This window comes from Indicator indicator, chromosome 14, assembly GCF_027791375.1.
Source record: "Indicator indicator isolate 239-I01 chromosome 14, UM_Iind_1.1, whole genome shotgun sequence".
In the NCBI taxonomy this organism is placed as follows: domain Eukaryota; kingdom Metazoa; phylum Chordata; class Aves; order Piciformes; family Indicatoridae; genus Indicator; species Indicator indicator.
Genome location: NC_072023.1, coordinates 25,079,941 through 25,102,436, shown reverse-complemented (window position 1 = coordinate 25,102,436; position 22,496 = coordinate 25,079,941). Strand labels below are relative to the sequence as shown.

General features: G+C 44.8%; 1 protein-coding gene across 2 annotated transcripts in view; it reads right to left on the bottom strand.

The window, feature by feature from the left end:
• Nucleotides 1-22,496, bottom strand: part of ERC1 (ELKS/RAB6-interacting/CAST family member 1) — a 351,929-nt gene that overhangs the window by 137,859 nt on the left and 191,574 nt on the right. For both annotated transcript variants that reach the window (XM_054386713.1, XM_054386714.1), the window contains one exon: nucleotides 20,165-20,296. In XM_054386713.1, coding sequence (XP_054242688.1) covers nucleotides 20,165-20,296 — 132 coding nt within the window. The remainder of the gene's footprint in view (nucleotides 1-20,164; nucleotides 20,297-22,496) is intronic.

Here is a 22,496-nt window from a genome sequence, read left to right as displayed (position 1 = left end):
CTAAAAGGCCTTCATGTATCCTGAGCAGGATGAATCTGCTGAAATGGAGACTACTTTTTTCATTGTCTCTAGGACTTAAGTGAACTGACCACATGGCAGCTTATCTTTAAGGAAGGACATGAAGCTGAAAGAAGTTTCCATTAGGGGAAAGAACTCCTGAGAGACTGAATAATGTGCAAGAGGGAAAACTATGTCGATCAGATCAGTCTGAGACTCACAGCAGCAGCAAAGAGAAATGTCAACATGGGACAAAAGTTTTACATAGTATTACATCTCCTAAGAAAGCATGAAAGCAAGGTGGAAAGAAAAGGCAATACAACAGGGGAAGTTGATTTACCATGTCAGTGGCAGCCTGTAAAGAAACAGAAGGAATAATGTAATATAAAAAAAAAACCCCAAAGCTCTTTTTAGGAGCCTATTTACCATCCTAACCTCCCTGCACCTAGACACTCTAATCGCAGGCTCCTCTAATGCAACTGTAAATCAGAAACCAGGATATTGCATAGACACACAGTTACTACACCATCCCAAAGTATGTGGTGATTCCTGGTCATCTTTTTTGACCATTGGGGGATGTGAAGCCAGAGACTTCCAAACAGCTTGATCAAGTTCCCCAAAAGTCAGTTAAAAGACAGTGAAATGGAGAAAGGGACTGGATATGAAAAATATTAACGAGGCTGGGGATCCTACCAACCTCCATACCAGCTCCTGGGAAGATTACTGATGATCAGAACAAGTAAGGTCAAATTGCCACCTTTGACATGAGGGAATTTCTGAGACACAGTTGATATTTCAGGCCATGAAGAAAGCTACACCAAGTGATGGATATGAATGCACCCATAGTTCAAATGCATAAGGCTGGCTTAATTAATACTTATTGAGGATAGCAAATCACTGGTAAACTGTATTAAAAATGTTTTATGTTTATGTTAGATAAGGCTTTTTCCCCACCTGTAGATAAGTAATCTATGTTTTTCTTTTTTTATTTGATTTTTCATAGAATGAATTGGGTTGGAAAGGACCTTTAAATATCACAGAATCACAGAGTGTTAGGGGCTGGAAGGGACCTCCAAAGCTCATCCAGTCCAACCCCCCTGCCAGAGCAGGAGCACCTAGAGCAGGTCACACAGGAACACAGCCAGGTGGGTTTGGAATATCTCCAGAGAGAGAGACTCCACAACCCTCCTGGGCAGCCTGTTCCAGGGTTCTGTCACCCTCACAGGGAAAAACCTTTTCCTCATGTTTCCATGGAACTTCCTATGCCTCAGCTTCCACCATTGCCCCTTGTGCTGGCATTGGGCATCACCCAGCAGAGCCTGGCTCCATCCTCTGGGCACTCACCCTGTATGTATATAAATACATAAATATTAATTAATAAATATTAATTAAGTATCACCTATGCCAACTCTCCTGCTAGGGGCAGGTTTGGCTTTCACTCCATCGGATTGCTCAAAGCCTCATCAAATTTGCTCTTGAACAGTGATGGGGCATGCACAGCTTCCCAGGGCAACCTGTTCCAGTGTTCCACCACTCTCATTGCAAAAGCTTTCCTTCCTTATATCCAGTCTAAACTTGCCCTTTAAAAGCTTTGCCAGTTGTCCTGTCACTGCAGACCTTGGTAAAAAGTCTCACTCTCTTTCTTGAGAGCCTCTTTACATATTTCAAAGTCACAATTAATTCTCCTTGCAGCCTTCTCTTCTCCAGGCTGCACGACCCAGGCTTTCAGCCTTCCTCACAGGGGTGTTCCATCCCTCTGATAATGTTTGTGGCCCTCCTCTGGGCCCACTCCAACAGGACTGTGTCATTCCTCTGCTGAGGACTCCAGAGCTGGCCACAGTCCTGCAGGTGTGGTCTCATCAGAACAGTGTGAGGAGCCCAATCATCTCCTTTGACCTGATGGCCACACTTCTGATGCAGCCCAGGAATTGGTTGGCCTTCTGGGCTGTGAGCGTACATTGCTGCCTTGGGGCCAATTTTTATACACAAGGATCCTGAAGTCCTTTTCCACACAACTGCTCTCAGCCCTTTCATCTGCCAGTCTGTATTGATATTGGGACCACACTGGAACCTGTGCTGCTTAATATTTTTATCACTGCTATAGACAGTGGGGTCGAGGCACCCAGAGGGACCTGGACAGGCTGGAGAGGTGGCCCAGGTGAACCTCATGAGGTTCAACAAGAGCAAGTGCAGGGTCCTGCACCTGGGCCAGAACAATCCTCACTATCAATCCAGGCTGGGGGATGAGGTGATAGAAAGCAGCCCTGAGGAAAAGAACTTGGGGGTGCTGTTGGATGAGAAGCTGGCCATGGGCAGGAAGTGTGAGCTTGCATCACAGAAGACCAATAGCAGCCTGGGTTGCATCCAAAGCAGAGCTGCCAACAGATCCAGAGAGGTGATTCTGCCACTGTGCTCTGGGGAGACCTCACCTGGAATACTTCATCCAGCTGTGGGACCCTCAACACAGGAAGGACATGGTCCATCATTCTCTTACTCTTCTTTCATCCCATACTTTTAATTCTCTAATACATCTTCCTTATCTTTCTATTTTTATAACTATTCTCCTCTCCTTCACTTTCTCACCACTCTCATCTACATCCTTTTTACCTTCCTTATCTCTCTCATAAATCCCTTATCTTTCCTTCCTTTTCCCATTAACCCACTCTCTCTCTCTCAATCTCAATTCATACTTCCCCTAAAACCATCTTTATTATTCCCATTCCCTTAATCTTTCTTATTAATCTTCACAATTCTCACAACCTTATCTTATTCCTTTAATTTCCATCAACTAATTTTCATAAAACCCCCAACCCCCCAAACCACAACACAAAAAACCAACCCCCCCCACCCCCCACAAACACCCCACACCCCAACCCCCCCACCCCCCCCCCCCTTCCCTGCAGAGAAGGCTGGACTGAATGAGCTTTGGAGGTCCCTTCCAACCCAGACCATTCTGTGATTCTAAGAGGTGTCACTGACTCTCCCACAGGACAGTGTCTTTTCTGCTCTTGAGTTTTCAAACTATTTTTCATTTCATTTTGTACATTACTGAAAAGGGGACTGCAAATGTCTGCCTTATCTTTTACTTAGTTGAATGGATTAAACTACAGGAAAAAGGGAAGGAAAAGAAATAGACATGACAAGAAAGACAAAGACAAGACTTTTGGCTCCATGCAAACTTGTTTGGATCCCAGAAAAATTTCCCAGAACAGATGTTAAGACATGGAAAAAGCACAGGCCAGACTTGGGACTTAAGTATGTAATTTAACTGCCTCGAGTAACATTACAGGGAGAAAGTATCAAGTCTGACATAACTTGGATTGCCAGCAGGACCAGATGGTTTGCTTAAATCACAAGCTAATAAACCTTTACACAAAGTAAGAGGGAAATGAGTTATGGTTTCAACATAGCTCCATTTTTGTTAAAGCAGAAGGATGGCTTTAGGTACTCTTAAAGACTACATCCAAAACACTTAACTAAATTCTTGGCTATTCTGAATCAAGGGAACAACTTTCAAACTCTTACAGCTATTGAGAAAGCTGTTAGGCATAGGTTTGGAGAGCTAACAATAGCAGAGGAAAAGCAGTAACAAGAAAAATCTATCCCTCCCCCCTCTCCCCCCCAAAAAAAAGAGAGAAAAAAAAAATTACCTATTTTTAAGATAAGTACAGCCCTCAACAACTAAGAGAATAGCTAGAAGCTCTAGCACACTGACAGCAGGAGGGTATAAAGGAAAATGGCTGTGCTGCACCACACAGGCTGGAGCTCTGGCAGCAGCAGTACATGACTATGCACAGGCCTGTAGGAGGCCAGGGGGATGCAGGATGGCTGTTGACTTCTCCACTATCACAACATGACCACCACTGATCCTTCTGAAGCAGATACCTAACAGGTTCAGATCTTTCACCTTCATGGTTGTTCTGTAGTTGTAGGCACTATGAAGATGCACTAAGGAGAAGAGATGTTCACCTAGGGAGAGTATTCTGCCCTACAACACACTGCTCCAGCTTGCTCTGTGGTCAGTTAATGAGTATTGCCATAAGGTCCTATGCAGACAGCTGAAAACCTCTATATTTTTTTTTTTTCACAAGTAGGAATTCCTCAGTTGAAGATCCTATCAAAAGACTCTCAGGAATAAACACAGCAGAGTGCTGTGAAACAATTAAGATCTCAAGGTGGATGTCAGATTTGCAGCACCCCTTCTGCCAAGGCGAACTTGTATACAGCATTAGAGGACTGTGGCAGACTGCACACAGAGAAGAGTTCTGTTGTGTTCACAATAAAGAGGGCAGTCAGTGTCCAAGCTGTGGAAAAGGCTGGTGGCTTATCAGCTCCCCAAGGAAGAGGCAGGACCTTCTGATCATCTGTAATATACAGCAGGCATTTTAGGGAAGAACCTTTTGTTTCTTTACATTAGTGAGAGACTTTCTTAAGCCTTTGTGCCTTTGTTTTTTAGGTTGTTAAGATTTTGTACATTCAGCATCCCTGATAAAATGCAGTGTTCTGATGGCTTAACTGAACTTGTGCCACTGTCCCATGCTTAAATTATTAACTGGGAAAAAGGAGAAAAGAAGGCTAGAGAACAAAAGACTATGGTCTGAAAAGCTTCAGGATACTGTAGCTGAATGCAAATTTTCTTATCAGTGTGTAAGGGAGATACTTAGACAGCTGATGTCTCCTGTTTCCATGAGTCAGTCTCTCAATAAAATCTTTCATTATAAAAAGAAAATCTGATAACAGAGAGGAGTTAATGCTCTGCATTGCTCCTTTCTGTCTCCACTGCTGGCTCTAGGCAAAGAAGAGCACTAACATCAGGCTGATCAGATATCTGACATCTGACTCCTGCAGAAACAGAACTACAGGAGTCTTTGTCAAGGAGCACATTACTTGAGTATTAATCCAGAGTGCTTTTTGCTCATACTCGGAGAGCACCGAACTCTTGCATGAGGAAAGAGGAACAAAAATTCACAGATGTTTGGAAAAAGAGAAAACTCCTGAGCTGCCAGACTTGAGGACTGAGTAAGTCACAGCTGTGTCCTGTTAGGATGTTTGGAGCTTGACAGTTGTATCTCCTAAGTGAGGGCCATAAGCCATACAGATAAGCAATTGCCTACTGCTGGGACAAGAGCTCTTGAGAAGGAAGCAATAATTGTCTCTGCTTAACACATACCAAATATTTGGGTCAGGCCTGGAAAAAATAAAGCTGAATTCTGATTTCTACTGAGGACAGAAATCTGTTGTAGTCTCTGGCATCCGAAGACTAGAACAAGCTACAAGCTCCCCTAAGTGGAACCATTATCCAATGAAATATTCTCATTATGCTTTTTAACCCTTGTACCCCTACCAAAGGCAGCTGTCCTGTTTTACTTTACATGGATCTCTCATCTTACGAAACTGTCTTCTATGGCTTAGCAATGAATCTCTCCAGCCCCTGGGGAGCACAGCACCATCTACTACAGATAATAAAGTCTTGTAAAAATCTGGATTTTGATCACCTTTTACAAATCTCTGCAGAGGCAGACAGAGCAGAACACAGCACATTCTGCACAGTTTTGAACAGGCTCCTTTAGCGCAGTTTGTATATCCAAACACAATTCTCAAGAGCTGTGGTTAACTTGTGATACTCCAGCCACAGCTTTAAACACGGTGCTATGGTTTGAGGCTGGTACTTTAGCCTAGTGTCTGACTTATAAACAGGAAGAGCAATTTTCTGCACATCTTGGAGTAAAAGGTAAATAAAATAGGGGATTGGATACAAAAGAATAATGTAGACATGTCTCTATAGAATCATACAATCACAGAATGGTCCAGGCTGGATGGGACCTCCCAAAACTCATCCAGTCCAACCCCCCTGCAGTCAGCAGGGACATCCTCAACCAGATCAGGTTGCCCAGAGCCCTGTTCAGCTTCCAGTGAAGGGGCCCCAACCACATCCCTGGGTAATCTGTTCCAGTTTTCCACCACCCTCATAGTGCAGAACTTGTTCCTAGCATCCAATCTAAATCTGCTCTGCTCTACCTTGAAGCCATTGTCCCTGGTCCTGTCCCTGCAGGCCTTTGCAAACAGTCTCTCTGCAGCCTTCTTGTAGCCCCCTTCAGATACTGGCAGGTTGCTATTAGGTCTACCTGGAGCCTTCTCTTCTCCAGGCTGAACACCCCCAGCTCCCTCAGCCTGTCCTTGTAGCAGAGCTGCTCCAACCCCTGATCATTTTTGTGGCCCTCCTCTAGACCTGCACCATCAGGTCCATGTCCTTCCTGTGTTGAGGGCTTCAAAGCTGGACACAGTACTCCAGGTACAGTCCATTTGTTTGCTGACTAAGATATAGTTTCCTGCACAAAATATTCTGTCTCCTTTTGGCTTCTTCTCTCTGTGGCTTTGCATGGCTTGCTCCCTTCTCTCCCTCCTGACCTTCTGCTGGCTCATACTGTGTCTGTGAAGGTAATGGGAAGCGGCGTTGCAGGAGGCTGCGAGCAGCCCTCTGGGCTGTGTGGGGCGTGTGTGTGTGTGAATGGTGCCACATGCAGTTGGCAGCTAACGGCATCCTGGCCTAGAGCAGGAATAGTTTCATTCTGCCCCTGTACTCAGCACTGGTTAGGCCACACCTGGAGTGCTGTGTCCAGTTCTGAGCCCCTCAATTTAAGAAGGATGTTGAGATGCTGGAATGTGTCCAGAGAAGGGCTACAAGGCTGGGGAGGGGTCTGGAGCACAGCCCTGTGAGGAGAGGCTGAGGGAGCTGGGGGTGTTTAGCCTGGAGAATGAGAGGACAGAGTCTCAAGCTGTGCCAGGGGAGGTTTGAGCTGGATGTTAGGAGGAAATTCTTCACAGACTCTGTCCATTGCTTGGCCTTTGGAATGGGCTGCCCAGGGAGGTGGTGGAGATACTGTTCCTGGAAGTGTTTAAAAACAACCTGGATGAGGCACTCAGTGTCGTGGTTTAGTTGATTAGAGGGTGCTGGGTGATAGGTTGGACTTGATGATCTCGAAGGTCTTTTCCAGCCTGCTTAATTCTGTGATTCTGTAATTTGGTGAAAAGAAAAGGTGACTTCCATTGGAGAAATGCTCAATGCACAGAGGTTAATTATCTTCCCAGTGTCCCCAGTTCTCCTAAAAGTCATCAAGTTTTGCCCACTTTGCAACCTGAAATAAGCACAACTAACTAAAGAAGTGGAGGAGTTCACAGTGCTGGGTTAATGGTTGGACTTGATAATCTAAAAGATCTTTTCAAACCTGAACAATTCTATGACTATGGTTCTAAAAGATTTGTAAGTTTCGTTCCCTATAATGGTAGAAAAATATCTCTGGCATAATTTTCTATTAATATTTTTTACTTATTCACTCTTCTCTATTAGAGGGAAATAAAATCAATAAATCTCCCAAGCCCCCAGACTGGCACAGCTGAATACATACAAGACAGAAAAGAGTAAAACTTCCACACCGTTGCACCTCTTACAAGTTGTATTACCGAGCAGAGCAGGAATTACAGAGCACATCACCCTGCTCTTATAGACAGTGGGATTCCAGACAGGTCTGTGACATTTTAAAGGCAGAGGCTATGTGTCTTAGTTTAAAGAGCAGACAGAAATAATTTTACTCCCAAAAGAAGTAAAATAAAGAGTCTCTCGTTGAATTGGAAAGAAATACAGAATTATACTCAAAAACACACAGGAAAATACAGAATACATGAATCCTTAACACCTAATACATATACAGGACACAAGAACACCCCCCCCAAAAAACCTTTCCCCAACCAAACTAAACCCCAGATCCCAGTGCTTGTTTTCTCCCCCCTCACTGTCTTCCTGGCTTAAGCAGACCATAATTGTGCAGGAGAAAATTAGTCAGATCTCTGAAGGCCATAACCAGGCCTCCTCCCCCATGGGTTACCTGATAAGGGACTCCCTCAGGAGAGCCAGCAGGAGGGAGAAAAGAGTCCGAGCTGGCCTTGTGTGGAGGGTTGAAAACACCCCCAAACTGCAATTGCCAGACCAGCTCAGTTTGGGATGGAAGCAAATTAAGCTTTATTTACAAGCAAACTACCATCTAGAAATATGAAATGCAATGAATATGCACAGAATATACAACAGATGTACAATATTTATATATATTTACAGTTTATAAACAAAACAGAAACTCCTCAGACCCCCTGGATGGATCCATGGGGACTGTCCATGTCCTCTCCCACTCCCTCCCTCCTTCCTGTTACCTCACACAGCAGTCACAACAGAGATCCCCTGGCAAGGCACAGAAAGAGAGAGAAGTTGCAAGCAGAAGCAACAGAATAAGAAAAGAGAGAGAGCTGTTTATGCCTCTGCTCTATACCCCATTAGCAAGCCAAGAAATTCTACAGACCTTAGCATTATTTTCCTTTTGCATCCAATGGTAATTTATTTTCAGTCTTTGCAGTCAGGGACTAGGCTAAAGTTCCCCCTTTAAACTGTAACACTTTGCTGCCAATTTATAACGAGAGAGCAGAATTCTGGGATTAAATAACAAAATCACAATTTCCCAGTCCACCTTTGGGCCTTTCTGGTCCTCCTGGAGGACTCAACTCTATGGTTTGGTTGGTTGGTTTGGTTTTTTTGTTTGTTTTTAAAGGCCTTAAACTACCACACTATGTAATCGACTTAAATAGCTGGGGAGAAGAAGTAACTTTAGGGAGAAGCAGTGCATCAAAACCGACTGCAAATAGTCACTGACAAGGACACAGTGCACAGCCAAATTTACCCAGCCAAGACACTTCCTCTCATAGAATCACAGAATTGTCAGGGATGGAAGAGACCTCAAGGATCATCCAGTTCCAACCCCCCTGCCATGGCCAGGGACACCTCACACTAGAGCAGGTTGCTCACAGCCACACCCAGCCTGGCCGTAAAAGCCTCCAGGGATGAGGCTTCCACCACCTCCCTGGGCAACCTGTGCCAGTGTCTCACCAGCCTCATGGTGAATAATTTCTTCCCAACATCCAATCTGAATCTACTCATTCCTAGTTTTGCTCCATTCCCCCCAGTCCTATCACTCCCTGACACCCTCAAAAGTCCCTCCCCAGCTTTCTTGTAGCCCCCTTCAGATACTGGAAGGCCACAAGGTCTCCTCAGAGCCTTCTCTTCTCCAGACTGAACAACCCCAACTTGCTCAGTCTGTCTCCATAGCAGAGCAGCTCCAGCCCTCTGCTCATCCTCGTGGCCCTTCTCTGGACACCTTCCAGCACCTCCAGATCCTTCTTGTAATAGGAGCTCCAGAATTAGACACTCCAGGTGGGGTCTCAGCAGAGTGGAGCAGAGGGGGAGAATCACCTCCCTTGACCTGCTGGCCACACTTCTCTTGATGCAGCCCAGGATAGGATTGGCTTTCTGGGCTGCAAGTGCTCTAACCAATTGCATAGAATCATACAAATATATCTCTCGAAAAATTGGCAAGGCTGTATGCCTCAAGCTGACAACTGACTTAAAAAGCTCTCCAAAGAGTTACACCAGTAAAAGAAATTACAACACAAGCTTTTAGCTCGGATTTTTTTTCCTTGGAATCAATCAAGCACACAAACGACTTTCACAGGTATGTATGTATATACACTCAGAAACTATCATAAGCTTGGCAATAGAAAGGAGCTTTGCAGAAATTCATGAGTTCAGCCAGAGAGAATGGAAATTGCTCAGAAAAATGAGGGAGAAAGCACTGAGGTTCCAGCAACTTCATCCACAAACCATACCTGGCATTACTGCCATCACCTCCAGTCACTTGGTTTATCAAATTTCAAATTAGGATACAGAAGAAGAGACAAAACAGTCACTAAAAGCAAACTGTCCAGGATCTGTTAGAGAGCAGACACATTTCTGACACTTCCATGGTGCTCAGAAAACACAGAGAGGTAAGTGGTTCATGAGAAATTCCACTTTGTGTTTCCATTTACAGAGACCTGCAGGAAGTACCTTAAGGTGTCAGAATTTGTGCTATGAAATAATTCCAACTTTCAATGTGTTTTGGAAAATCTTTTACACCTATTTCAGCACCAGAGTGCTCAGCAAAAAGGGTAGGTGATACGATAGAGTCCAATAATTTTGTTGCAAATGAAGTTTCTATTCAAACAAGAAAATACTGTCTCAGTAATATCATGGAATCACAGAATGGTCTGGGCTGGAAGACCTCCAAAGCTCATCCAGTCCAACACCCTCTGCAGTCAGCAGGGACATCCTCCTCTAGATCAGGATGTCCATAGCCCTATCCAGCCTCACTTTCAATATCTCTAGGAATGGGGCCCCAACCACCTCCCTGGGCAACCTGTGCCACTGCTCCACCACCCTCATGGTGCAGAACTTGTTCCTCACATCCAATCTAAATCTGCTCTTCTCCAGTTTGAAGCCATTGTCCCTCATCCTGTCCCTGCAGGCCTTTGCAAACAGTCTCTCTGCAGCCTTCTTGGAGCCTCCTTCAGGTACTGGCAGGTCGCTATTAGGTCTGCCTGGAGCCTTCTCTTCTCCAGGCTGAACACCCCCAGCTCCCTCAGCCTGTCCTGTAGCAGAGTTGCTCCAACCCCTGATCACTTTCGTGGCCCTCCTCTGGACCTGCTCTATCAGGTCCATGTCCTTCCTATATTGAGGGCTCCAGAGCTGGAAACAATACTCCAGGTGAGGTCTCACCAGAGCAGAGGGGCAGGATCCTCTCTCTCCATCTCTGGCAAGGCTGCTTTGGATGCGACTCAGGCTGCTACTGGTAGCACTGCTGCAAGCTCACACTGCCTGCTCATGGCCAGCTTCTCATCCATCAGCACCCCGAAGTCCTTTTCCTCAGGGCTGCTTTCTATCACCTCATCCCCCAGCCTGGATTGATAATGAGGATCGTTCTGGCCCAGGTGCAGGACCCTGCACTTGCTCTTGTTGAACCTCATGAGGTTCACCTGGGCCACCTCTCCAGCCTGTCCAGGTCCCTCTAGGTGCCACCCTGGCTGATGGTGCCTTGACCCCACTGTCTATAGCAGTGATAAAAACATTAACCAGCACAGGTTCCAGTATGGACCCCTGAGGAACTCCACTTATTTCATATTTACTGGTCCTTAACTAACAGATAGGAATGCTGATGTAGTCATATATCATAGAGAAGTTCACAAGTCTTGTTATCAATATATTTTACCTGTAATATGTAGCTGAAAGAATATTCAATCCTGCTGAAGTAACTTAGAAAGGCAGTGGGAGAAAGGAATTAGCATGAGAAAATACATGTAAACAATACATTACTATTACAATATTCAGTTTTTTTTTCTCAAAAAGCAAAGCAGATAAACCTGCCCTGTGTAGGATAAAAAGATACCAGTAGTTATATAAATAGAGATATTTATCAGAGAACCACAGAACCTGTGTCAGGTGTGACCAGTCTCATAAATTTGGTAGCTGAGCTGAAGGATGAAGTGGCTGAGCTGAAAGCAGAAGTAGCAAGGCTCAGGACCATACGAGAATGTGAAAGGGAGTTGGATATGTGGGAACAGGCTTTGAAACCCTCTCCAGTTGAGGGGAGCAGTGGAGGGTGGATACAGGTCCCTGTCAGGGGAAGCAAAGGGAATGCACCCCGACCCTCTTCCCCTCCCCCGCTGCCCTTGAGCAATAACTATGAGACTCTGCAGGCTGAGGGCAATGTGGATGAGAGGATTGCAGAGGAACCGATCAAGGAGATGCCAAAGACGAAGCAGCCCCCCCAAACCTTAAGGACCAGTGCTACAAAGAAAAAGAGAAAGGCTATAGTTATTGGAGACTCTCTCTTGAGGGGAACAGAGGGACCCATATGTCGTCCCGACCCATCCCATAGGGAGGTGTGCTGCCTACCTGGGGCCCGAGTGAGGGACATCACCCAGAGGTTACCTAAACTAATCCAGCCCTCTGACTATTACCCATTGCTGGTAATCCAGGCTGGAAGTGAAGAAATTGAAAAGAGCAGCACCAGGAAGATTAAAAAGGAAATTAAGGCCCTTGGGAAATCAATTGACGGGGCAGGAGCTCAAGTGGTGTTCTGCTCAGTTCCCTCAGCAGCAGTGGTGTACACTGAGAGGAACAGGAAAACCCACACCATCAACAGTTGGCTTAGGAGATGGTGCCAGCAGCGGAATTTTGGCTTCTTTGATCACGGGGCAACTCTTACTGCACCTGACCTGCTGGACCAAGATGGGTTGAATTTATCTAGAAAGGGTAAGAGGGTGCTGGCACTGGGCTTGGCAGGACTCATTGGGAGGGCTTTAAACTAGGTCTGAAGGGGGTGGGTGTGGAAACCAGTCTCCCTGGAAAGGAGGGAGGACCACACAAACTGGTGAAATCAGCAGCCCAGCTGAAGTGCATGTACACCAATGCACGCAGTATGGGCAACAAACAAGAGGAACTGGAACTCTTGGTTCACCAGGAAGACTATGATTTAGTTGCCATTACAGAAACGTGGTGGGACGATTCTCACAATTGGAGTACTGCACTGGGGGGTTATAAGCTCTTTAGGAGAGACAGGCAAGGGAGAAGAGGAGGAGGAGGGGTGGCCCTGTATATTAGGGAATCTTTTGATGCCTCAGAACTCGAGGTTGCAGATGAAAGGATTGAATGCTTATGGGTTAAAATCAGAGGGAGGCCACACAAAACTGACATCCTGGTTGGAGTCTGTTATAGACCACCCAACCAGGACGAGGAGGCCGATGAGATATTCTATAAGCAGCTGGAAGCTGTCTCAAGATCATCAGACCTTGTCCTTGTGGGGGACTTTAACCTACCAGACATCTGCTGGGAACTTAATTCAGCAGAGAGGAGACAGTCCAGAAGGTTCCTAGAGTGTATGGATGACAACTTCCTGATGCAGCTCTTAGGTGAACCTACCAGGGGCAAGGCTCTGCTTGATCTGCTGTTCTCAAATAGAGAAGGGCTGGTAGGAGATGTGATGGTCGGAGGCTGTCTAGGGTGCAGCGACCATGAGATAGTGGAGTTTTCAATATGCAGGGAAATAGGGAGGAGCAGTAACAGAACCCTCACTTTGGACTTCCGGAGGGCAAACTTCAGGTTGTTCAGGCAACTTATTGGGAAAGTTCCCTGGGTAACAGGCCCTTAAGAAGAAAGGGGTCCAGGATGGTTGGACCTACTTCAAACAGGAGCTCCTAAAGGCACAGGAACTGGCAGTTCCCACATGCTGTAAGACGAGCCGGCGGGGAAGACGACCGGCCTGGATGAGCAAGGAGCTCCTGAAGGATTTAAGGGAAAAAAAGAGGGTTTATCGCCTTTGGAAAGGGGGGGAGGCAACTAGTGATATGTTTAAGGATGTTGTTAGATCATGTAGAAGAAAAATTAGAGAGGCAAAAGCACAGTTAGAAATTAAACTGGCCGCTTCTGTGAAAGACAACAAAAAGCATTTTTATAAATATATTAATGCTAAAAAGAGGGGCAAGAGGAGCCTCCACTCTTTATTGGACGTGGAGGGTAACATTGTAACTAAGGATGAGGAGAAGGCTGAGATTCTAAATACCTTCTTTGCCTCCATTTTCAACAGTAAGGCAGGAGGACTTCAGGATAACTGGCCTCCTGAGCTGGTCGATGGGGTCAAGGAGCAGTGTTGTACTCCTGAAATCCATGTGGAATTAGTTCGAGACTTGTTGAGTCACTTGGATATTCACAAGTCCATGGGACCTGATGGGATTCATCCTAGGGTGCTGAAAGAGCTGGCAGATGAGCTGGCCAAGCCTCTCTCCATCATTTTCCACCAGTCCTGGCTCACTGGAGAGGTCCCAGAAGACTGGAAACTGGCCAATGTGACACCCATCCACAAGAAGGGATGGACAGAAGAACCTGGGAACTACAGGCCTGTCAGCCTGACCTCAGTGCCAGGGAAAATCATGGAGCAGATTGTCTTGGGGGCAATCACTGTGCACCTGAAGGATAGCCAAGGAATCAGGCCCAGCCAACATGGATTTAGGAAGGGCAGGTCCTGCCTCACCAACCTGATCTCCTTCTATGATCAGGTGACCAGCCTGGTGGACGTGGGAAAGGCTGTGGATGTAGTCTACCTGGACTTCAGCAAGGCCTTTGACACTGTCCCCCACAGCAAACTCCTGGCCAAACTGTCAGCCTGTGGCTTGGACAGCAGCACTCTGCGCTGGGTTAGGAACTGGCTGGAGGGCCGAGCCCAGAGAGTGGTGGTGAATGGTGCCACATCCAGCTGGCAGCCTGTCACTAGTGGTGTCCCCCAGGGATCAGTGCTGGGCCCCATCCTGTTCAATATCTTTATTGATGATCTGGATGAGGGGATTGAGTCCATCATCAGTAAATTTGCAGATGACACCAAGCTGGGAGCAGGTGTTGATCTGTTAGAAGGTAGAAGGGCTCTGCAGAGGGACCTTGCCAGGGTGGACAGATGGGCAGAGTCCAACAGGATGGCATTCAACAAATCCAAGTGCTGGGTGCTGCACTTTGGCCACAACAACCCCATGCAGAGCTACAGGCTGGGGTCAGAGTGGCTGGAGAGCAGCCAGGTAGAAAGGGACCTGGGGGTACTGGTTGACAGCAGCTGAACATGAGCCAGCAGTGTGCCCAGGTGGCCAAGAGAGCCAATGGCATCCTGGCCTGCATCAGGAATAGTGTGGCCAGCAGGAGCAGGGAGGTCATTGTACCCCTGTACACAGCACTGGTTAGGCCACACCTTGAGTCCTGTGTCCAGTTCTGGGCCCCTCAGTTTAGGAAAGATGTTGAATTGCTGGAGCATGTCCAGAGAAGGGCAACGAGGCTGGGGAGAGGCCTTGAGCACAAGCCCTATGAGGAGAGGCTGAGGGAGCTGGGGGTGTTTAGCCTGGAGAAGAGGAGGCTCAGGGCAGACCTCATTGCTGTCTACAACTACCTGAAGGGAGGTTGTAGCCAGGTGGGGGTTGGGCTCTTCTCCCAGGCAACCAGCACCAGAACAAGAGGACACAGTCTCAAGCTGCGCCAGGGGAGGTTTAGGCTGGAGGTGAGGAGAAAGTTCTTCACAGAGAGAGTGGTTGGCCCTTGGAATGGGCTGCCCGGGGAGGTGGTGGAGTCACCATCCCTGGAGGTGTTCAAGAGGGGATTGGACGTGGCACTTGGTGCCATGGTTTAGATAGGCATGAGGTGTAGGGTGACAGGTTGGACTCGACGATCCTTGAGGTCTCTTCCAACCTTCTTGATTCTTGATTATAGAATTAACCAGGTTGGAAAAGACCTTCAAGATCATCAAGTCCAACCTATCACCCAGCACCATCCAATCAAGTAAACCATGGCACTGAGTGCCTCATCCAGGCTGTTTTTAAACACTTCCAGGGACAGTGACTCCACCCCACCTCCCTGGGCATCCCATCCCGATGGCAAATCTCTCTTTCTGGGAAGAACTTCTTTCTAAGATCAAGCCTAAACTTCCCCCTGCACAGCCTGAGACTGTGTCCTCTCCTTCTGTCACTGCTTGCATGGGAGAAGAGACCAACCCCCACCTGGCTACTACCTCCCTTCAGGTAGTTGTAGAGAGCAATAAGGTCTCCCCTGAGCCTCCTCTTCTCCAGGCTGAACACCCCCAGCTCCCTCAGCCTCTCCTCATGGGGTTGTGCTCCAGACCCAGGTCTACATACTCATTCAGAATTTCCACTGAGAATCACAACTTCCAATGAAGCTGCTGGAAGGTGTAAAGATGAGACTGCTAAATTGCTGAACATAACTACTTAAGGAAGGAAGGAAGAGGCAATGACCTTCATGCCTTTATTTGCCATAAGATTTTAGGGTAAGGAGTTAGATGTTATCTGGTACTATATAGGAAGTGCATTAAAGCAGGAATTGATACCAAGGAAAGAGCAGAGCTGAACTGGTACCAGCAGAAACACTATTTACACTTCTAAACCCTACTGTTTCCTACATTTGAAGAGATGCTAGAGAAACACGTGTCCCAGTCAGGCAGTAAACTCAGAGAAAGAGTAGCCTGTACTAAAGGACACAGTACCACTTTCTGGTAAAATGTTTTTAGTAACAATACTAAGCAACTCCTGCCGCCAATTCTCAGTTCTGCCTCACAGGTCAATGCTTTCTTAGATGTGCCACAAGTTCTACATGGGATCCATGAACCAGATCAGTGAATTGGTTCACATGACAAAATTTCTTCCAAAAAGCACATCATTCTGCAGGTGAATTAGATCCCTGACCCATTTCATAACATGACCCCAGAAAAACCCAGCCAGGGAAACCACAGGGGTGTGCACTACATGCTGGGGATGGCAGTGAGTTAACAGAGGGAGGGTGTAAGTATCAGGTCCATATACATTTCTGAACCATGCCCCCCAGTAATGAATGCTCAGAATGCAAGTAACTCTAACGCTGTGCTTCTTCAGCCAAGGGCCTGACATGTGCCAGGGGTGCAGCGAGCTGAACCAGCTAATGGTATCCAGTGCCAGGCTGACACCATGCCAGCTTGATAACCAAAGTGCTGGCAGAGGCAAAGGCTGATGGGGCTTGGAGTCCAGACTGTAACCTAAGATGGTTCCTGTTTCTGGGGGCTTCTTCCAGCTTGGGGTGGGGGTCTCTTCCAATTTGTTGTTGGCTGTGAGCTTGAGGTAGGGGGGACTGCCTGCTGGCTTCTGCTTTGTTTTTTGTGCCGTGCCTTTCTGCAGAACACACTAAGGTATTGTACATTGCATGATTCCATGGAACTCATCTCATCACTCCATCAAACTCTCTCCACGGGGCTCTCGATCGTGGGACTGAGTCCTGTGAGCTTAGCCTGTCTTAAAGCAGGACACACTGAATCACAGGACATGAACCTCTGCTTCTCTTTATCCTACAGAAAGGGTCCTATATATCCCCAGGATTGTTCTGGGAATGCTACTGATTATGAGTAAGTGGATATTGAAGATAAGCTCCTGCATCCTGCTGCACCAGGACAGTGAAAGTAAGTTTGTGAGCAAGACAGAGCCTTCTGTCAAAGAAAACCTTCAGCAGCTCTTCCTGGGTGTGGTGGGTTGAAAAATTTTAAAGGCATAGCCCTAAACTACCACACTAGGGAAAAGTGCCACTGAGTTTCTGAGCAGGGAACACTTCTAATTAATTGTTTTCTAAGAAATGTAAGAAAAGCTTTATGAAAGTCAGCTCAGGTTAATGCAGAACAAGTGTCTGATTTGAAATTTCTTATGGGAAGAACTTCAGAATGGAAGTGTTTATTACAGCAATCCTACCGTCAGCCTTGTGGAGAGGCTCTATACAACTTGAGCTCTATACACCTTGAGGACTGAGTGATGTCTCTTTTGCATTTTTGTGATGGGTGGAAAGAATAGGTCTAGGGTCCTGAAACAGTCACCTGGAGACATCTTGCCATATACAGATTGTGTATTAGCACAGTTAACCCACACCACAATTAATACAGCCTGCCAGGATATTTCCCAACACTGGATTAAAGAGAGCAAGATTGTAGTCTGAAATGGATATCTGAGAGCCATGAAATCCTGAGCAGCCTCACAGATTCTGTAATTCAAATGGAAAGCCTGTAAAATAGCAGGAAACCAGACATCATGAGATGATGGAGGGTAGGATTACACAACACAGGGCTACAAAAACAACATTAAATAGTGGGGCAGAGGTACACACAAATGAGATCTCCTCATACCTTGAACCATTTAAAGCCAAAATGGTTGACCTCAAGCACTGATTCATTAAACAGCTTCAGACAGGCAGTGAAGAAGCAGAATGGTAGAAAACAAGATAAACAGGAGAAAGAAAAAGCATGCAATTAAAAGCAAATTATAATCAGTTTAGACAACATTAACATTTTAAAACATCACATGTATCACTCACACTTGGTCTAAGAATGAGCTTAACCAGTTTTTGTTTGTAAAAACCAAAAGATTCGCATCTTTTTCAGCATCCTGTTGCCCACCATATTCCAACCATCTTTTTCCACAAATCTTACTCATCTTGACTCTCTTCTCTCAGATTCTCACTGATCTTTATGGCTTACTGCCTTCCAGCTTGCCCATTTCCCTGCCTTGCCATATCTTTCAGATTGTACACCCTCTGTTCACCACCTACTTCCCTTTCTCACCAAGCTCTGATCTCACTGTCTGCCTCTCATGAGGCTTTGCTGGTGAGTACTTTTGAGAAGCCTCCTTACTGCCAACCCTGACATTTGAGCACAATTCTCTTTCCATATACTTGTTTTAAGATGCCTCATCTATAAATAAAAACTTCACTTCTATAGCAACGGTTTCCTATTTTATTAATCCAGACTTATCTCTTCTCCTCTCCATAACAAACCTGCTGCTAAGAACTCACAGTGGAGAGATATCTTATGAGAAGCTCAAGATGATAAAGGCTGAAATCTTCCTCACTACTTAATTTCTTTTCATCTAGGACAGAACTTTCATATTTTTGTTAATCTTGATAGCAACTTTGACTTCCTTTAAAAGGTTATTTTAAAAGAGTTGCATAATTTCTTTTGTGGAATACCTTTAATAAAATACTGACTCCATCTGCATATAACTGAAGTTCTTTGGTAGGAGTTCTTCCATGTCTGGATCTATGCAAAAATCTTTCTTGTGCAGGTAGTGCCCATCTGTGCAGTTGTGTCCTTGTGTACAGCTTTGATCATGTTCCATGCTACTAGCAGATCTCTTTGCTGGTGAGTCAAGTCTATGCTACTCAGCCTCTGCCAACTGTACTCCACCTACCTGTCACTTTCCATACTGAAATGACCTGCGCTCATCCTCTAATACAAGCCTGCATTATGCAGGCCTATCATTTGTAAATGCTCATCTTTGTGCTTGCTTCCCTAACTTCAGGTACTTCTAACCCCTGCCAAATGAATACTTTCTACCTTCTTCAAAACCTTCCCTCAACAAATTCACTAAACCTTATGCATCTTGTCTGTATTTTGAGCACAGACCTCAAAAAAGGGTGAGCTCTACAGGATTCTAGGTACTTCAATAATATAAAAATGGTCACTTTGCCTTGTAACAAAGAAATTAAAAAAAATTATGGCATCCTAGGCTTCAAATCACATATTATTTTGTTTACTTCTGCATCTCAGCATAGAGCCTGTTTCTCTGCAAGACAGGTATTTTCCTTTCAGGGAGATCTCATCTTTGATGTGACATTCACTATGTAGTTAAGATGCAATTCCTTTAAAGGCTTCAACAAGTTTGGAAAAAGACATTTTTGAAAGTGAATTACCTAGTGAATTACCTAGTGTTTAGGGTCTTAGGGTACTGGAAACAGAATTATCCTCATTCCATCTATCAGCAAAGAGATGAACTTCACTCTAGCCTGAAGGGAAACAGTTGCTCTCTTCCTAAAAACTTGGAGTATTGCTAAGACATTTAAATCTTCTCTTTTTCTGCTAAAGTGTGTGATTTAAGAATACATGTTGGAAAAAACCTCTTAAAACATTTTAAAGTGCACTTAGACCTTTTTTTATTTAAGTAAGAAAGAGGAGGCAATCAACCCTGATCAGATGCTCCTGTTTGCTAACTGAGGCCAAGTGTGGAACAGTGAAAAACAATGAAGCAGCTCACAAAAACAGAGTGAAGGATGCCAGGTTTATGTTGTGCTTCAAAACCTCTATCAAAATCTGATGGAATGTTATTTACTACTTATGGTTTGCTTTCTTGAAGCCTACTTAGGCAAGTTAAAACCAGGTACACACATCATTCTTTAGAGTATCTCCTCAGTGGCACCGAATCCCTGAATCCATAGAACTTCACACTTGGCTTCAAGACACAAGTGTGCATATTCTGTGGGTATGTTTGGCTCAAGCCAAGAGATTTGGCTCTTCATCCAGCTGTCTTGCAAGAGCAATGAGATTGTGGTCCATAAACACAACTACACTAACAAAAACCATTGTCTTTAAATACATTCAATAAACAGCATGGGGAATCTAAGTATGTTCATACATAGGAAGATAGTTTTGATGGCAAGACCGATCAGAAGAGTTACTACTGAATATTTTAAAGCTCAGGATACTTTATGTTTCTTTTCAATTTCAAGAAAATCTTACCTATGGAACACAACTTATCATGAAGGCTTTGCAGGGTTTATGAGTTCTGTGACCTAACGTTGGAACAGAGGTACAGGATCATCAAACACAACTAGCTGTGTTGCACAGTCAAGTAGGGAAAATAGTATTTCACTGTCTAGTTACTTTCCTAAGAGGACTATCAGTGACTTTATAAGGTTGCAGACCTGTTTCTCAGCATTGATCCTGGCTGACTCCTCTTGTGCTAGCACCATTTCCCGCTCTGCAGTTATCTGAACACTCTCTCTGAGTGCCTCTTCCAACTCTTCAATCCGATCATCCTTTTTACGGAGGTTGTCCTGGAAAATGACGGGAGACCAGGTGAAGATGACTTGTTTGGAACTAAAGCCTTTTAACCAACCAAGCTTTATCCCTCCCAAGGTACAATTGCAGACAAAGTATCTTCACAGAAAGGAAAGGAAGATGAAGTGATGCAAGAGTAGGAGGAAGATTACTGCAAAGAGAAGGAAGCTAGCAAAGCAGGATCTCAGAGAAAGAGTGTTTGTCCTTTGCAGCAGATGTGCTACAGTCTGGGCAGATTATACAGCATAAATAAGCAAGGAGTGGTGGTAAATAAAGGTTAGTAAGCAGTTCCAAAGAAGCATGGGAACCAGAACTGGTGGGTAGGTAGCAGGCATGCTCACACATTCACCAGAAAGTGTGGTAAGAAGGGAAAAATAGTGCTGCAGCTCAGAATCTGACATCTCGAGGTTAAGGGGGAGAGAAGCAAACATGAGTAGCCCATTACTCAGGTTAAGTCTTTGAGGAAGCTTTTCATCAAAAACTCTCTAGGAATTATGATAGGTTCATCTGGGCTCTCTGAATCTCAAACATCCAAGTATCAAGACTCCCACAAAATTTATTCTTTGATCAAGAGCATGTTCAGTTGCAAGTTCAGATGTCCCATGTGTATTCAAAGACCACTGAAGGAAACTGTGTTGCTCCTCAGAAAACATACTGGGTTTATTGGTATACAGATAGTATAACTTAGAAAAAGAACAGGCAAAATTAATGATATTATTCTTTGTAAAGGAGAACCTCCTTATTTTAATAATGCTAGGAAAATAAGTGTGCATCTCCTGCTTCTGCTGTACAGGCTTAGACAAAAGACTGCAAAGCAGGCTGTCCTGAGAAGTATATAGGAATGTCTCAGACCACAGCTGCTTAACAAATCCATCAGAAATGAGCAGCTTGATGGAAGATTTCTGCATTTCTTGTCTTGCAGATTGGTTTAGATGATAGGATTCAGACGAGATATTAATGAACAATTAAATTACCCTACGGGCTTCTTTGCCATCTTAGTAACTGTGGAAGAATCAAAATGGAATCCTTTTCTTTTTTTTTTTTTTTTGGCATTCTGCTTTTGGTCAGATTTACCCCTTTGGCTTCTGTCATTTTGCATTTGGGACTGAAATTTCCCACTCTTTCTCTGAAAGTGTTCCACACCATGGAAAGAACAAGGAAAAAGATGACCGACTTGTTAAAAAATTGACCCTTCGTAACACAAAAATTAGCCATTGGCATTTAAAGAATGAACCTGACTTGTTCCTTAACTTCTGCTTTCTAGTACTTGGGATACATCACCAAGGACACTTGTGGTCCAAACACCATTTCCAGCAGTCTTAAAACTGTCACTTTCAACGAGAGTGTTCCAGCAGAGATGCAAAGCTTTGTGTCAGATCAGTGCAAGGCCTCTGACACCAGTGTTCTGCAGAGAAAGGTTAGCGTTCAACCACCGGCACAAGCAGCAGCATTTGTTAGGCTTTGCAGGCTGAGGAGTTTCCTGCTGATGGTTACTTTCCAAAGCTGATTCACAAGCCAAGCAATTACTGATTTCCAAAGACACAGAGAGATCTTCATTTCCAAAACAGAAGTTTCAGAACGTGTTTTTTTTTATTTTATTTTTTTGATCTTTCTGAAACACCAGCAGTATCTTCCAAAACTACTTTATAGTGCTGGTAAGCATAATCAAATCATAAAAAAGATAAATGACTCATAATAAAGATAAATAACTCATAAAGATGATGAATAACATTTTACAACAAACCTCAGCACAGAATATGAACTGCGTCAGACATGAAAAACATTTACTTGCCTATCTGCATTCCTCAATAAATATCAGCTGTACTTTGTTGTCTATTACAAGGATACTCCAGGAAGTGTGGAAGTGTACTCTCCATTTCAAAGGAGAGAAGTGAGAACAGTTCATTTAAACAGCTGCATGTAAAAGGAAACTGCTTTGAAAAAGGATTCAAAATAAATCACTCAAACACACAAGGTATGTCTACTTTTCATCCCAGGCAAACATTAAGAGGTGAATTCAACCTCTTTAAGCTGAATTTAAGAGATGTACTAACTTTGACACTGTACAGGACTCTATTCAGAGAGGTGAACTCGAGAGACAGGGGGAAGAGGAATTAGTGATACCAAAATTGATCAAGCCAGTGCCACACTACTTGTGTGTGAAAAATCTATATTCATATATAATTACTTTTCCCA